Raw genomic sequence first — 17,527 nt, 5'->3', positions numbered from 1 at the left:
GCTGTCTGATACCACAATCTTTTGCAGCACAATCCGCGCACAAACATGTTCTGGAGAGCATCAGCATGAAAACAACTTCAAAAGCTACGTTTTCACTGACCTAATTGAAAAATAAAACAACTGAATTTTAGGATTTTGGGGTTGTTTTTGTAGCAGGACACAGTTTGAGAAAATTCTAAAACTATAATTATTACAGAATTATTAGCAACAAGCACACTTCTCTAGAAAATTGCCACATAGTTCAGACATAGTCCTCATCATTTTGAACATTAATAAAAAAATCCTCTCTGCATGTGACCCATTCACTCAGCAAAGCAGTGGGCAGCCACCAATCTAGCGCCCAGGGAGCAGTGTGTGGGGACAATACCTTGCTCAGGGGTACCTCAGGGTAGCCGTTCAATGGATTCGAACCCCCGACCTTCCGATCATAGGGCCACCAATCTACCTACCGAGCTATCCCTGCCCCTACGAAGCAGCTTAGTGTCACTTTGAGAAGGAAAGTCTGTTGTAAGACACGGCTCTCCCACAGGGCTGCTCCATTATGGCAAAAATCCACACTTAAGGAAACTGAGGCATACTGAGTGTCTTGATGCTCAATCATCCAGGTAAGGAGATCCCAAAAGGTTGAGTCTGTTCATCTGGAGGTTTCAGTGGCGTTTCATCATCATCAGGTGACGTCTGCAGTCTCAGCGGACTGCAGGTTTCAACCTTATAAACAGGACATTTGGACAATGACTGAAACCAGCCAATGGGCTGGGAGGTCACTTTCTTTATCATTAATATGCAAATTGACATCAATGGTCATGAGTCCCATTCACAGAGAGTTGGGGAATGGCTGCAATCACAGCATGTAAGATGGGGACAGATGGACCCTTAGGCCCCCTCCTCGATTCAGAGACTGTCTTTCCCTTTTCACGTAAATGGCCTCCTTGACTCCGCCCTCAAACCAGCGTTCCTCCCTGTCCAGGATGTTACATCCTCATCATTGAAAGAGTGTCCACTGGCCTGTAGGTGTAGACTGTAGAGTAGCTCTTCTGTGTTGGTCCACCCACATTGAGGTTGTTTGGTTGTGTATGGAGGAGGTTGGGGTGGATGGATGGGTGCAGGAAACAGAAATGTTCAGACAAATCCTGATCTTTTCCTCATCTGATCATATTCCTGATGAAACCAGATATTTACATGTATATTACTACATAGCAGACGGCTTATTTAACAGTGATTTGTGGCCCATCTCTTGCTGCTGTGGGTTTTATTGTGGAGCAGAAGCCCTGAGGAGATTCTGATTTATTCACGGAGGGAGCAGATAAACGCGGTGCAGTAAAAGTCTTCACTTTTTCCATGAAGCATGTAGTTTAAAACAACGGAAACAAGGTGCATGTTAAATTGTCGAGCTCTGCAACCTCTCAGTTTCTGCTCTGAAGCGTCTCTGCTGTGCCGCGCTCACACTTCCTGTCAGAGGCTGTGAAGTCAACTGCAGGGTTACATAAAGGCATCTTTATTCCCGCTGCATCTCTACAGCGGCAGCACACACGGCTCACGAACACGTCGCCGGGGCTGAATAACCGTGAGATCTGCTCCAAGTCAGGAAACGCTCTCTGAGCCCGCAGGCAACGACGTGATCTGACACTCAGCCCGCCGTCCTGTCGTTCTGCGCTCAGAGCAGAAATGATTCACTCATCGCTTCACATCTGATCACACTGTGAATGCTGGAAAGCTGCAGCCTCAGGTGGGGAGACAAACCCAGAGAAAACTGATCCCAGCTCTGTGCACACGGCTGAGTCTGAGCTTCATTATGAAAGAGATAAATCTACAACAAGTATTTCAAATATGGATTAAAATACAGCTTTTTTCTAGATTCGTTAAATGATTCTTTGGCATAAGATTTCCACTGAAGTCTCTTTATTTCAGACCTCTTACTACTAATGCTTCTACAACTATTTGTTAATACAATTAACCTCTCAGCAGTCGTGCTATTGGTCAGATAATGTCATTAAAATGGCTCCAACAGCACAAACACAGTCCAGAGGTGCAGTTCAGGTGAAGCTAGCAGACCGCTAGCAGCTACAGCCGCCTGTGTCACCAATGGATCTATTAATGCAAACTTTAAACCTTAATACAATTAAAACAGGTGAGTTATTAATAAATTGTCCTACGAAGGAAGAAATGATTTATAGAGACCAAAATAGTTTTTCTGTCAGGCTGTAAACACGCTTATTTCTGCTGTTGGACATTTCATCGTGGGAGTCTTTTTGGACTGACTCTGGAGCCCCCTGTGGACATTAGAGGGACTGCACCTGTGTGTTGGCTTCATTTGCTGTCATATTTCTGGCATCCAGTAGCTGTTAATAGCTGCATGTTTGTGTTTTAATTACCGTGTTTATATTCTTTCCTTGTTGTTTCTGCATTGATGTGTAAATGGAAAATAATACAGATCCATATTTTTATTCGGGTACTCCAAGGCATAGCTTTACATTACATTACAGTTTCTTTAAGCCCTCCCGATAAGTGAGCTTTCATCTGATTGACCAGCTCTGTAAGCCTACCGAGGGGCATGTATAGGCCCAGTGTTACCAGTAATCAGTCCAAACCGAGAACTCAGAGCATCTGTGGTGACCACAAGATCTTATTATTATGGGGGTGGGCACTTATGCTAAAACACTGGTAACCTTTGCTTCCTTTGTGACTGACCTAATATTACGGCGTACTGAGCTGCTGCAGCTATTCTCCTGTTAAATCTGCTGATTAAAGCACATTTTGGGGGGTTTTAGGATCTGGTTCTGATCCAGACCATCTCATTTTTCTTTCTGAAGAGTGAAATCCTGCAGAGAAGTGTGAAACACTTTCAGCAAACAGGTCATTTCAGCGCCGTTAAAGACGAAGGCTCCACCTCTCTTTGGTTTGTCTCTGGACCTGAGGCTGAGGCGTCCAGCAGGATCCATGGCTCACGCACCGAAGTGAAACTGAATGGGATTAACTTCGTCACTAACCGGGTGCGCACGTGTCAGTGAACGCACCATCATGCTGAATGTAGGCCTACACTCTCGCAGAAAAAAAAACAGGTCAGCGTCTTTAATTACTGTCGTGTATTTGCGTCCTCGTACCTGCTCAGTGGGACTGAGGGAGGAGAAACGTCTCCGTCGCTCACTCTGATTATCAGATCCTGACGCTGCCAGTTATCCTGCCCAGATCAGATCAACAATGTCTGACTCACTCGACGTTAAAAGGATCGTGTAGTTATTAACTTACTGCTTTCCGATACCTGTAGAAACAAATGAAAATGCTTATTTGAGAGGAGATGTGCAAGACTCATGTCTACCTCTAAATCTCTTAACCCAGTTCTCTGACACTGAAGCTTGAGGTCTGTGGGCTAAATCCAGCTCTTCACAAGTTTTAGTCTAGCACATCGCACATCTCCTTGTAGCTCCTCCATTCCTTAAAAGCCCACTTTCTATTGATTGGTGAACACATGGAAGCCTGCCAAGAGTACGGAAAAATCATAGTAAAGAAAACGCTGGAGGCCAACTCCAAGGCAACCACGCAAGCGTGGAAAATAAAGACACGAAGCACCGTCCCCGCCAGTGTTCTCCATAGACCTGAAGCTCGTCGTCAAAAGCAGAGACGCACATAGATTCAGGAGTGGAGTGACCGTCAGTCACATCCTGTACGTGGACGACTTCTGTACGCCACGATAGAGCGAGGCATCGACTCAGCGATCCACATAATCAGGATCTGCTGTGAGGACATCAGGATGTCATTCAGACTGTAAGAGCGACACGTCCTGAGAAGCTGAACGGCAGGAATAAGATCCAAGCCATCAATATGTACGTCCCCCAGACACCCAGCTGGGATAAGAAGGTGGTCACAGGAGGAAGTTACCGATTTCTATGTATGTGGCCATTGGAGGAACTGCAGCTTTAAGCTTAACCGAACCCTTTTCTTCTTCTTTTTATACACTTTTAGTACTTTGTGTCATTTCTATAATTGATGTCAGGAGAGATGAGTTTAATTCGGGTTTTGTTTGGTCTACATCGACTCTGCAGCCTGCATCAGGGACTTAACAAGACGACTGTCAAACTATTAGCTTGCTAATGTTGATATTTATCCTCCACCTCCAACTGTTCACTGTAGACAAACACCTGTACGACATCACTGACCTGTCCTGATGGTCGCAGGTTCGATATCTGCTGAATAATGTAAGTTCATACCTGGGAGAGTCCAGGACCGAAGGACAGGAAATCCACTGTGGCAGCACCACAATCGATCCCACGGCTCATTGACACCCAGCAGGTGTGTGTGTGTGTGTGTGTGTGTGTGTGTGTGTGTGTGTACAGTTCAGGTATGTTTCCTGATCAATAGACAGACTGCCTCATCAGAGGGCAGGAGAATGTCAGCAGGACAACAACAGCAACACCATTAAACTGCCAGAGAACACAGTACACACAGTACACACAGTACACACAGTACACACAGTACACACAGTACACACAGTACTTGCAGTACACACTACAAACTCAGTACACAGGTTGCTCATGATATGAAAGAACCTCTCAGACTGAATATATGTATTTAATACTGCATTTGTCTTCTGCCCAACACAGTGTGTTAACCACAGAGTCTGGCTGAGCGGTGACTCACAGCAAAAGCTGGTTTAAACCCACTGAGCTGCAAAGCTCTGCTCTCACTGTTATCCTGTAATAAAGAGGTTAGACTGACCGAACATAAATAACTGAAATAGGGACCAATAATGATTAAACACTGTGGTATGAATGTGTTGTTCTAAACAGAAAGGTGAGAATGTGGAACAGGTAAACTCGATAAGGACACAGCAGGAAAAGAAGGAGGAGAGAGATAGTGTGAGGCACAGGTGAACTTAATCAAGGATCGACCCTGTAAACTGAGGAAGTAAGACATGAGATAAATTATTAGGCTCTAAAAGAAACAAAAGGTGAGGGAAAGTAAGGCACAGGTGAACTCAATCAAAACAATAAGCACTGTGAGAAAAGGAGGGAAAGCAGGAAAAAATCAGAGAGTGAACACAGGAAACACGAGAAACCAGGAACAAGGAAGATGTGCAAAGCGAGATCAAAAGACCACGACGATGAACCAGGACAGCTCTGGGATTTACTTGCAGGAAGACAGTAAGTATGAGACGGGAGGTGTTTTCAAAAATAACCTGGAAAAAATCTATTCCAGGTCCATCAGAGACACATTCAGCCCAAAACTGAGGAAAGACTCCAACAAACAGCGGCGTGGGCGGCACAGAGGACGGCCGCTGGATGTTCAAAACGTTAACAGCAGCACGTATTGTTCCTCCGTCTATTGTTTCACGCCGAGCGTGCACACAGCGATATATTTTTAAAAATCTGCCGTTTCTCCTGCCGATGACTCACCGCTCATAACAAACACAAGCTCAGAAAGCCGGCCCGCCATCACAGAGATGATCCGAGAAGCGGGATTCAGACGACTTTATAGGACGGCGTGAACGACACGTGCAGAACAGTGCGAGCAGCTCAGAGGTGCAGTCAGACTGGACTCTGCATCTACAACAACATGAATCTGATTGATTAAAAACAGCAGCACTTCATATGTGATGTGCTTTACATAACAGTGAGGGCATCAGGTGGAGAGCTTTTGTGTAACACGTGTAATTTATTGATTTCGACTTGATTTAATGGATAATAGAAATGATGTGTGAAGAGCTGCAAAAGTGTTTACTTGGTCATTCCACGGGAACGCAGAAAGAAAGGAATTTTTCCCTCTGTGAAAAGCAGGAAAAGGGTTGTTTTTTTATATGGACACTCTGATTCGTTTGAGGTGTTATGTAATATAAATTTGATAACGTTTGAATATTTCTGTCTCAGTAAACGGGCTCTGTTCACTGGACAGATGCTGCCATCTGCTGGAGGTCAGGTCAACTGCAGGTTTGAGTCTGTGGGGAGGAATCAGTTTCATAAAGTTTTTTGAATCTGTTTTCTTCTTGTTTTGGATTTTAATGTTTGGATATGAAGTTGATGTTTGTATTTTTCCACTTTTACCTTAAACCTACAAAGAAACATTAAAGTAACTTTTTCCTGATCTGAAAAGCGATTATGCTTTTTACATATACATATATAAATATAAAATATTTTAATGAGGTGGAGTTAGTGTGACGCCGTATCGAGGCTTGAATGATCACATGCATGGCTAAATGCCCGGTGGGCCGATGGTGATTTTTCGTTTTTATGGGCCGATGATACATATTGGCCAGATGCTGGTCGATGTGTAACAATAACTCAGTTGTTTGGTGGTGGCTGTGGCGGAGCTTCCACTGAGGCCAGCAGGTGGATGAGGGAAGGGGAGGCAGGAGGAGGAGGAGAGACCCGAGGCGGCCGCCGGTCCGAGTGTCAGGTGAACTGAACTTCAGGTAAGAAGTTATGACCTGCAGTCTGTCTGGGTCAGATATAAACCAAGTTTAGCTGGAGTTTATTTTCGTTACCATCAGTTACAATAACTCGTACTGCGTGCTAGCTAGCATGACGGAGTTTCTATACAGCTGGGTGGTGCTATGATGTTACTGAAGTGAACTTTATTTAATTCATAAGGTCAGTTAGTAGAGTTGCTAACCGTCCTGTAAAAAGACGGAATCGTCTCGTATTCAGAGAAAATATTACGTGTTTCGTGTTGAGCTGAGAAGAGATGCAGTTTGTCCTGAACTTCAGCTACAATGGAACAAAGACAGAGCAGAAGTTATTCTGTGTTTATGCTGCACAGCTGCCTCTTCTCCTCCCTCTCCTGTTGCTACTTCAATCATGAAACTGATCAGTGATCAGCTGATCGGCTTTTCTCTCTTGTTTGTTTATCACCCACTTTGTGCCAGAAAGAGGAAACCAGCAGATGTCGCGCTAAACAACAGCAGCACGTTTAAGCTTGATCAGCTGTTGTGGGAATTTATTTAATATTAATTTCTAATATCAGCTGATGTTTGCTGGAGCCACAGCTGTAAAGCTGCTGGTCATGATGTCGGTTTGGATATGTGGTGAGAGGGAAACATGAAGATGAAACCAGGAGATGTCCTTACTGAATCATCAGAGCTGTGATGGAGAAACAGGTTTACCTTTTAGGTGACATGGATGAGTTGAAGTGAAGTTATGAGCTGTTTCTGAGACACAAATAACATCCCGCGGCCTGGTGGATCTGAAGAGGTTCACATCCACCCGTGACTTTCCTCCTGAATAAACACCACAGAAGAAGAACTGAACAGCTAAAGCTCAAGCTGACACGGCTGCTTCTTATTCGCTGTCAGCGAGGTGTCGTCACAAACTGAATTCTGGACGTGTTGCTTGCAGCCAACGTTGAGATTTTACTTTTGAAGCACTGGCCAATCAAACCACATTATGTAAATACTGCGAGAGAGCACGGTGGCTGTACAGGTGGGAAAGATTCAGCCTGTTATACGTCAACAGTACCTGTAGTTCCAGCTAGCTTGTCTGATGCTAACTGCTGACTCATCTAGCTGACTACTCATCTAATTGTTGCTATGACAACCATACTTGTAATATATAGATAGATACCCACCTAAAAGGAGCGCCCGCTATCAAGCTCCAGTGATCCTTCCTGCCTGAAACTTTAAAGGTAATTTCTAGATGAGACTGTGTATTGAGCATGTGGCTAGCAGCAGCGTTTAAGCTAACGTGAACGCAGTGAAGCAGGAAGGGTTAACCTCGCCTCAGCTTTGAGACGATTGGAATATAAAACCCCTTTCTAGTTTTTTTCAGCCAATCAAAGTGCTTTACACCACATTCACTTTTACCTGCATGCTGTGGATTTAGCATCAGACGGGTCTCTGCTGAACCTGCTAACGTTACAGTGCAAAAAAACAAATCTTCACAAACAAGATGTTGCTTTTCAGGTGACATTTCTTAAATTCATTTTGCGGTTCCAAATTATTCCAAGTGGGTGAAAATTCAGTAGAAAGGAGGTGATGCAGACCTAACTCCACCCTCAGTCACTCAGTCTTAAAGCCGAACCCTAACTCTCAGAGCCTGGAGTGGTTCAGTTCGTCTTGAAGTTTTCCTGTTTCTCCACATACTGAGCCCTGAAGTGGGTGTGGCGTTCACTGTCTACTAGAAACAACTCCTAACCCTAAACAGGTCAACTGGTGGATGATACAGAGGTTCCCCCTCTCCAAGGGTCAGGTGCAGACCTCGCAATTAAAAAGACAAAAAACTCAACAGATCAAACACAACCAAAAAGACAAAGAAACCAAAAAGATTCAGAGTCACATAAATCTGAAGCATTCGTCACAATAAACACTACACCTACAAAAATCACCAAAGGTTTAACTGAAATCAGGATTAAACCTTTTTTCTGACCTGGAACATAAACTTTTACCACCACGTCTGCTGAATCATCCGGACGGTTCAGTTCACGAGTCTCTGCAGACGCCCACCTCCACCTGAGCTCCTTTCTCAGACCTCTGCTGGTCACATCTCACCTCATTTCTGTGGTTCATATCCACAGTTATTTTCATAGTGACAAATGTAGTTTGCGGCTGTCCTCTGTATTTGTTGCTGTGCGTTTCCTCTCAGTCTCATGGAGGAGGAGATGCCGACTGTGCCCAGCAGAGGGAGACAGAGACCCTTCTACAGCTCCTGTTCTGTCTGTTTTCAGACGATGTTTCGGTCGTTGTGAATCATTCATGTCATCCTGTCAGCCACTTTGAAGGATTAAAAAGAGAAGCTGAGAACACTCCATGTTCTCGTTTTAAACCACACTTTCAGGCACAGCAGCAGCTCGAGGTCAGCTTTCTCTTCTTCCATCAGCTAAAAAGTCATTTTCAGTAACACGTCCAACGTCAGTCGAGTAATTTAGTTATAGAGATGTCAGCACTACACAAACACACACGCGTTTGTTTGGTATCAGCACCGAGAGTCTGCACAATTAAAAATCATCTGAACTGAATTTCTAACCTGTTTTTATTTGGTTTCAGATGTTAGAGGTTATGATGCAGGACACCTGCTGAAGTTTAACCTGCAGGCGTTCTGTGACTGTCACACTGATGGTTTCTATAACTGTGAATCTTGGACTTGTGATTGACGAGCCTTAAGCCAATCAGCATGCAGAGGACGACTCAAACAATGATTTACGAAACAGATTCAACTTTTTTTCAGCGTGACTGAAAGTGGATGAGTCCACAAAAAGTGTTCAAGTCAGAAAAGCTGCTTTCCCGCCGACCGCAGCCACAGCTATCACCACCTGGTGGCCTCACGATAGAATGCAGGTTTATGGCACTGATGGAGGATTCTAGCTGCTCAGCAGTCCTGGCTCTGCTTTGTCCTGAAACGTTATTATTCACTGCAGATGATCAGATATCCAAAGTCCGACGACGCGTTCCTGCCATCAAATTCAAAATGAGCTCACAGTGTTTCCTCTACTGTGAGTAAAATGTGAGTTTATGAGATTAAACTACAACTGTAAAAACTGTAAAACAATAAAAACGGAGCTGAAAAAAAGAAACCAACTCTGGAAACTATCAGAAAACAAACTGAATTAGAAACAGGAAGTCAACATGAAAGATAAATCTGTGACGAGCTGCCGACCAAGCAGTGACGTGTTCCCTCCACATGATGCTGAAGGTGCTTAGATTTGTGATGAAGGAGCCTTTCTGCTTCTTCAGTTTGACCCACGTGGTCCAGTCTGAAAAACTAAAGATCTACAGCAGACCTGGTGGACCTGACACAGGAGCTGAGAGACGGTGATCGACTGTTTCACTGATGCTCTCAGTGGAAGGACGGCTGTCAGGAGGTTGCTTCACTGAGCAGAGGAACAGTCTGATGGAGAGATGGACGCACATCAAGGTCAAGAGGAGGTCAGGAGGAGGTCCATCAAAGAGGTTACAGACATCAGAGAAACACGGTGGAGACTCTGTCACGGTTCTGCTGCGTGTCAGTCAGCGGTGTTGGACAAACTGATGAATTATGAGGTCAGAGTTTGAGCCATCATGCAGTAACATCTGGAAACATCTGAGTGGCAGCAGCTTCATTTTTCAGCATCACAATGACCCCAATCACACTGTTAATGCAGTGAAAGCACACCTGGATAGAAACGCACACGTCGGTCATGGGTCCGCCTCCCAGAGCCCGGACCTCACATCACTGAAGCAGTGTGAGATCATCCTGACAGAGAACAGAGCAGAAACATCCAAGAAGCCTGGAGAACTGTTCCTGAGACGGCTTAACGGGACAACAGAGAGCTGAAGAATAAAGTTGCTCACACTGAATATTGTGCGTCTGCATTTATTTTAATAGCTGACATTTTCCTAAGAAGTGTGTGTGTGCGCTATTTCTACTCGAGTCCGTCCGGAGTCACTTGATATGGACGGGTCTCCGGGTCGGAGCAGCAGAAATGCAAAGTGCTGACTGAGCCGAGCAGACTAACAGCTGCTCAGACAGAAATACACGAAGCTGTAAATATAACGGAGACAACACACACGCACACACACGCGCGCACACAGTGTGTGGGCTAATTTTAGTTAGCATGTTCTGTTTCTGTCACAGGCCTTTAAATGTTGCTCTCGCTGCTTTTTGTTTGACACAGAAACTCAAAGCTAAAACGAGAAACTCCAAGAAAACTGACCCAGAATCTCCCCCCGCACTGCCAGTTTATTAGGCACACTTATCCAAAGTAGTTTTTCAGTTTAGAGATGAGCTTTATCGTCACTGTGGATGCTCCGTGAATCATCATGCCTTCAGCTCTGCGCTGTTGGAATAAACTCTGTGTTTTATCAGCCTGTCGCTTCAGCTCGACTCCCAGCTGTCAGAGGATGAGCTTGGAAAACTTTCAAATAAAGTCACAGAAGCTTCTGCAAACTGCTGGAAACCTCGAGTCACACAGGCCACGCCCCTAAAAATGGTAATTATAAACAGGCAATGATCTCTAGAGACGAAACCAGTTTGTTTTATCAGGTTGTAAACATGTTTAGTTCTGGGGGGACTGACACCCCCAGTGGACGTTAGAGGAACTGCAGCTTATTCCTGGGAACCAAAAACATCAGGACTGGTTATTGGAGGGGGGGGGGACACCTGGAGTCCAGATGTGACGTTTAACTGAGACTTCCTGCTGTCTCTAAACGAAGGACGACAGGTTTCTGTCCTGCTGCCGAGCAGCTGATGGGTTTGTGTGTTTATATATAAGCAGATATTTTGGTGATGTGAGAATCTGTCAGTCATCAGCTGATGAAGGTGTGAGACACCGAGACCTTGACGCTGATATTTATAATCGTCTACGAACACGGGACATGTGAGGACGCGGCCAGGACGCGGCGAGGACGCACAGTAACATTTGCAGAAGCTGGTTTTTGATACTTCACAGGCACTCCTCTACACGCTAAACGCCATTATAAAAACACACCTGCTCATGAAGCGCGTCATGAGAAAAATTGTTTTCTGTGAGCTTTCTGTCATTTATACGAGTCGCAGGTTTCACTGCAGCAGGTGTTTTACTGAAGTGTGTGTGTGTGCACAGGTTGTGTCCCTGCAGTCACACACTCAGGTGTTTGCACGTCATTTGCCTTTCTTTTGCAGCACAGAGACCTCGACCTGCAACAACTCCAACACAACATGGGATCCAAGCAAGCGCAAAAACACAACAACACACCAATCAGACACACAATAAATCCATGCAGCAGGTGTGCCGTGTGATTCACGTGTAGTCTTCACCTACAGATCAGCTGATGACGTGTCGACGTATTCGACATGTATCGATTTTCTGTTTTCACAGCTTTTGTTTCACTTTGACCAAACTTAAGATTAAATATTTAGAGCCTCACACTTTCACATTAACCCCCCCGTCACACACTCTTATCCTGACTTATCGTCTTCTTGGTTTGCAACAAATCAGCCGTCTCTGCTTCGCTGTCCTCTTTTCTACGGTTTACAGTCAGACTGCAGGCTGTTACCACGTTGCAGTCTTTGCTGACCTGTCGTGATACATGTGGGATTGGTGCTGTGTGCTGGTGGCTCTTTGGCTCTGCAGACAGGGACCGTGGGAATTCAACCAAAGCGATGACTACAGAGATGCATGTCAGCGCAGTCCTCCAACAAGGCAACAACGTCCAAAACTCACAAGCTCCGAGAAGTGATCCCTCTCTGTGAGAGGATCGCTGCTAGCTGAGCGAGTGTGGTTTTTTACAGAAGCTGCTGTTTGATTGTTATTTATCCTTCCTTTGGTTTTTTATTACTGTATTCTTATTTTTCACCGATTTTGTTTCAGCCTGTGCATTTTGATAAATACGTTGCAAAATGACAACAAACCTTCTTGAATCTTGAAGTATTTACATAAATGCAAAATACAAAAAGTGAGAAGAAACAGAATATTGCAGAAGGTTTTAGAAACAACAATGATGCAGGACAAGAAGCAGGCAGGAAGTAAGACACAGGTGAAGATAATGGCTGTATCCCAATTCAGGGTCTGCAGCCTCAACGATCCTCAAGGGCCACGTACTCAAAGACCGCTAAGGCCGGAAGTGCGAGGCTTGTGAAATGGGACGGTCTAGCCTCTGTCGCGCTGCCCAGGTTGCCTAGCAACCATGATACTAACAGCTGGAAACTTTTCAGCTTTGTTTGACAGAAATGAAGGAGAAATCTTTTGTTCATTTGTTTGTTTGTTTCTACATGAGCTTTGATCATTCTCTGTAAGATTAAGCTCAGCTGTTGAACGGCGTATATTTTAAAGTAAAGGCTTTAAAACCAAGTTAGTACAAACGTCACTAATGTCACATGACTTTGCCGACATGTGGCCAACAGTAATGTTTAATGTTCTTCGTTATTAAACATTTGCACATAAATAAGTGACATAATATTCAGTACTTACTTAAAGTTTACTCTTCGGCCGCCCCTCATCCGCCGTTTTTTTCGGCAAAATTATCCACACCCACCGGCGCGCTATGCATTCTGGGATATGTTGGGCCACGAAGTCTACACCGCCACGTCCTTAAAGTTCAGGGAAATGAAGGACGCATTTGAGGGCTGCATTTCGAGCAGCCTTTGAATTGGGACAGCCTTCGTCGCGTCGCTGTGACGTAATCGGCCTTGAAATGCGGCCTTTAAGGCTGCAGACCCTGAATTGGGATACAGTCTAAGTGACAGACAGGAAGTAAAAACTGAAATATGACGAGAAAACCAACAGAAAATTACCAAAAGACAAACACTTAACAGGAAGACGCGCACAGAGGGAGGAGCCAAGTGCAATATAACAAATGGACACGCCCACTGCGACGCTACATGGTTAGCAAAGTTGTGCTATGACACCTCAAGCACAGCATTTTCCCCATGATGGTGACTGTGAAACTGCATGCTCATTGGCTAACTAGTTTAGGGCAGAGGGCCGTTTTCCCTTCTTCACACATATACAGTACCAGAAGTCTTTCTGCAACCACAGATATCGCCGCCCTGGTGGTCATTTGAATGAATGTCAACAGTAAAACTTCACATTTACTGGGCAGACAAACAAATAAAAATGGCATAAACTCAATAACAACACAAAAACCATGTTAGGTAGACTCTTGATTGATTAACTTGAACAGGATATCAGTTTCGGTGTAAAAGAAGTTATAGAGAAACATCATCTCTCTTCTCTGGTTCGCTGCGTGCTTTACGATGGTCACAGTCAGAATGTAGGTTCATGATTATTGTGACGTCTCTGGTTTTGGACATATTTTACACTTAAGTGATGGTGTACCACAAAGCTCTGGACCTCTGCTTATCTCATGTATTTGTGATATTTATGCTAACAACATCCTCCATGAACTAAACGTCAGTTTATCTGCAGATGACACTCTGGTGTATGCCCGTCCTGTTAGCAAACCTCCATCAAGCACTTCCCTCAGCTGCTCCACACTGCTGCTGCAAACACACCAGGAACTTTCCAGAACACATTTCCAGTTTGTGAAAGACGATCTCAAACTCTTCTGGAAAGTTTCAGGGTTCAGCTTCAGAAAGGAGACAAACAAGGGTCCCAAACTTCCCAAAGCTAATGTGGCCTCTAAAACTCTTCAGTCTATTCTGAATCAGAAACACCTTCTCACATAACCTCCCCCCAAAAAAGACGTTTCTGCAGCTTCATGCAACAAAAGACAGAAGCAACATAAAAGAAGTCAGCGCGACCGGACTCAGGGACAGATGTTTGTGCATATTTCTGTTATTTAAAGTAAATGATGAGATTATAGAGGCGGACATGGTAACTGTGAGGTTAAATCACATCATGATTCTGAGGTGTGAGTCTTCCTCTGCTTTCACCAGCTCTGATCACTACAAAACAAAGTGAGCATTAAAGAATGAGAGAGGACTCAGGTGGGCGCCGTGTCTCCTGAGGACTCACCCTGCTGGCTGCTGTCTTTGTGAATGCTGCCCTCCTCTTCATCGGCCTCCTCTCCTTTACTCTCTCTGGACAGCAGACGCCGGAACAGGCTGTAATAACGGGTCATGGCAGGCAGAAAGCTGACTGAGACTGAAGCTCCAGTCACTTAATTAGTCAGTCAATCAGTGCGCTAATCGATGAGGCAGCCACTGGATCTGTCGCCGAGAGCCAGTCACTGTTAAACACAGGCTCAGAGTGCTGCACACGCCTCCACGTGACCACGCGCAGCTGCTGGTACATTAATACCGAGAGAAACGCTGACAACAGCCAACAGTCGTAGTAAACACCGAGCGCTCGTGTGTCGCCTCCTCAAAGGTTTTCAGACGTCAGAAGGTTCGTGTTCCCGCCCAGCTGGGACTCACTCGGTCCGTGAGTGAGTTTCAAGTATGATTTCCTGTCCTGAGCACGAGTTGTGTCACTGTTTGCTGCAGGCCTGATAAATCACAGAGGGGGGGGTCAGGTTACACAGCTGGTTTCTGCAGCAGCTCCTGGTTATGCAAAGCAGCGTAAACCAGACCTCAGCAAGTTTATGAAGCACGAAAGGCTCGTTTGTCAGGTCTAAAAACATCATCTGTTACTTATTTTAGCTGCTAAATCCAACTTTTAAAAATAGGTACGAGTCCCCAGATAACGAGGAGTGAGAGAAGGATCTCAGGTGAACCAAATACAGCAGTAACACAGATTGCATTATAGGGGCGTGGCCTCTTTGACTGACAGGTGGATGGTGACACAGGTGGGTGTCAGGCTTCACCTGAACTGGACCTCTGGACTGATTTTGTGCTGTTGGAGCCTTTTTAATGACATCATCCAACCAATAATGTGGCTGCTGTGAGGTCGCTGTGGTAACAGACCACCTATGAAGTCTGAGCTCCAGTTTTTTTGAGTAAAATTCCAGGATTTTAATTGGATGTAACAGATTAGCAGGTACCTGTGTCCGTGTGAAGCACCTGTACAGTCTGTGGAGGCAGACTTAATCATTTCTGGCTCAAAGAAATCACAGGTGTATTTGAAGTGCCAGGAGCCTCTCCTCTCAGTACGTTTGTGTGTGGATCTGTCACGGCTCCAGTCAAAGGCTCGTGTGGGCTGTCTCCAAGCACCAACTAGGACCGGGTTTATTTACTATTTATTTTGAAATCTACATTATTTGCTATATTTGATGATCTATGTCATTCTCCCAGGATACTATCCTGTTAACTGGTTCTTTGATATCTAAGCTGGCCTGTAATCAGGAAGGCTACGCCCTCTTATCTACCTGTGTGATCACCTGTGATTTTTCAAGAGAACTCGAACATGAACTTCAGAGAGAAACTGGAAATCTTCTGGTATCCAGTCTGTGTTTGAGGTCATCTGGCTCCCAGTACGCCCTTTGGCCCCCTGCTGTGCAAAAACAAAGACTACCAGACATCTGCTGGAACCTGTAACTCCTCTCAGTCCTGTTTCTAAATCTAAGTCCTCCGTGATGTCACAGTATTGATTTAGGAAAGCAGAGATGATTGGATGCAGATCCCAGCGGGGTTTCCGGAGCAGCTCTGACGGAGGAGACCGGCTGCGTGTTAGTGATGAGGGAGGGCGAGGATGCAGCTCTAATGACAGCAAAGTGATGGTAAATATTTTAAACATCCAAATCAATACCAAGATTTTCCTGAAAGTACTTTACATAAAATCTTCATGTATACTTTATGTATGTAAATAAATAATATTAAGGTGCCGGCAGATGTTCCAGCTCTGCACCGTTACAACAACAGCAGCCGCTCATTTCCCATCTTTCCCTCATTTTGATCATTTCCAGCTCCGTCTTTCTGTCCTGGCCTCCACCACAGCAGCTCTGCATGACTTAAAGTTCAAAATAATCCTTATTTATCTCACACCGAGCCTCGGTCTGAAACAAGCTGTTTTAGTCACGTCCCTTCACAAACTCAAAGACTAAACAGAAGGTGGGAGGGGCTTCTGCGTGGAGCACACCTGAAGATGATGACCATGTAAGGATATCCCATCTCTGTGACATCACTTCTTATTACTGATTACAGTTTTAAACTGTGTTTAAAGTGCGAAGACGAGGTTGTTCTCTTCATCTGAATGAACAGCAGTAAATAAACACTCAGTGAACTTCCACATCTCTACATTTGTTTCTGATGATGAAGGTTCCTATAAAAATAATCTCCACTGGAGCTGAGAGCCTCTGTGAGCTCAGTCTGTTTACAAGAACATCGTCATGTTTGAAGCTTCATATCCTCTGATTATTGGAGAGCGTTGGCTGAGAGCAAACAGCTGACCAGCAGCTGGGCTCGCCCCGTCGAGCCTCCTTTTGTCTCCGATGCTGAGGATGTGTGTTTGTTTTTCAGCTGCAGCCTCGAGCTGCTGCAGTCTGTTCCCCGTGCGACCAGCAGGGGGCGCAGAGCAGGCGTCAGGGCGTGACGATGGGGGGGTGCTGCACTGAAGGACAGATGGTCCATCCCACTGCATCCACGTTTCCCTGTGTGATCAATGAACCAATCAGCTGTCAGCAGGCTCGGCTCTCTCTGGAGATCTTCTTTTTGTGTTTATATTAAAGATAAGAACCTTTAGGTGCACGGCAGAGAAGAAGAAGAATGAAACACAGCACAAGACAGCAAGAAACATGGTGGAAGGAAAACAGAGCTCAGAGCTGCAGCTGAACCCAGAGGAGAAGAAGCTGAGGCTGAATCTGTGCCTGCAGTCTGCTGATCACTTATCTCCTTATCATAAATGTACGTCCATGTAAAGCATCTTATAATCAGCTCAGTGTATGTATGCTCAGTTTCACAGTTTTTTTCTATCCTTGGATCTCTATGATGTCACAAAGAGAGGGCATCTTTAACATGGCCATATGCGAGGAGCAGCCAATCAGAGAAAAGCTGGCTCAGTGGGCGGGGAGCGGGTTTCAGACAGAGGATCAAACTCTGGGTTTATTCTGAACTGTGCATCATGCAAAGCCAGCCAATGACAGCGTCAGGTGCTGAACAATCATAACAATAAAGTCATCAGACGTTCATTTATCAGAATCAGAATCAGAATCAGTTTATTGCCAAATGTTGAGCAGGTTTACAACATTAGGAAATTGCTGCGGTGCTTCAGTGCAAACATAGTGTCATAAATTGCGATTAAATAGACATGA

At 44.9% G+C, this 17,527-nt stretch overlaps 1 protein-coding gene across 2 annotated transcripts in view; it reads right to left on the bottom strand.

Annotated features, from left to right (window-relative positions):
• The window catches only part of LOC102195789 (fibroblast growth factor 12), a 47,328-nt gene that overhangs the window by 17,141 nt on the left and 12,660 nt on the right, over positions 1-17,527 (bottom strand). The window contains exon 1 of one of the 2 annotated variants that reach the window (XM_005737457.1): positions 14,356-14,891. The exons of the other annotated variant lie outside the window; for it this stretch is intronic. Coding sequence (XP_005737514.1) covers positions 14,356-14,461 — 106 coding nt within the window. The 5' untranslated portion in view covers positions 14,462-14,891. Of the gene's footprint in view, positions 1-14,355; positions 14,892-17,527 lie in introns of those variants that run through there. 2 annotated transcript variants of the gene reach the window in all.

This window comes from Pundamilia nyererei, unplaced genomic scaffold (genome assembly GCF_000239375.1).
Source record: "Pundamilia nyererei isolate P.nyererei 1_Seehausen unplaced genomic scaffold, PunNye1.0 scaffold00076, whole genome shotgun sequence".
NCBI classification, from domain to species: domain Eukaryota; kingdom Metazoa; phylum Chordata; class Actinopteri; order Cichliformes; family Cichlidae; genus Pundamilia; species Pundamilia nyererei.
This window is presented reverse-complemented; position numbering and strand designations above follow the sequence as displayed.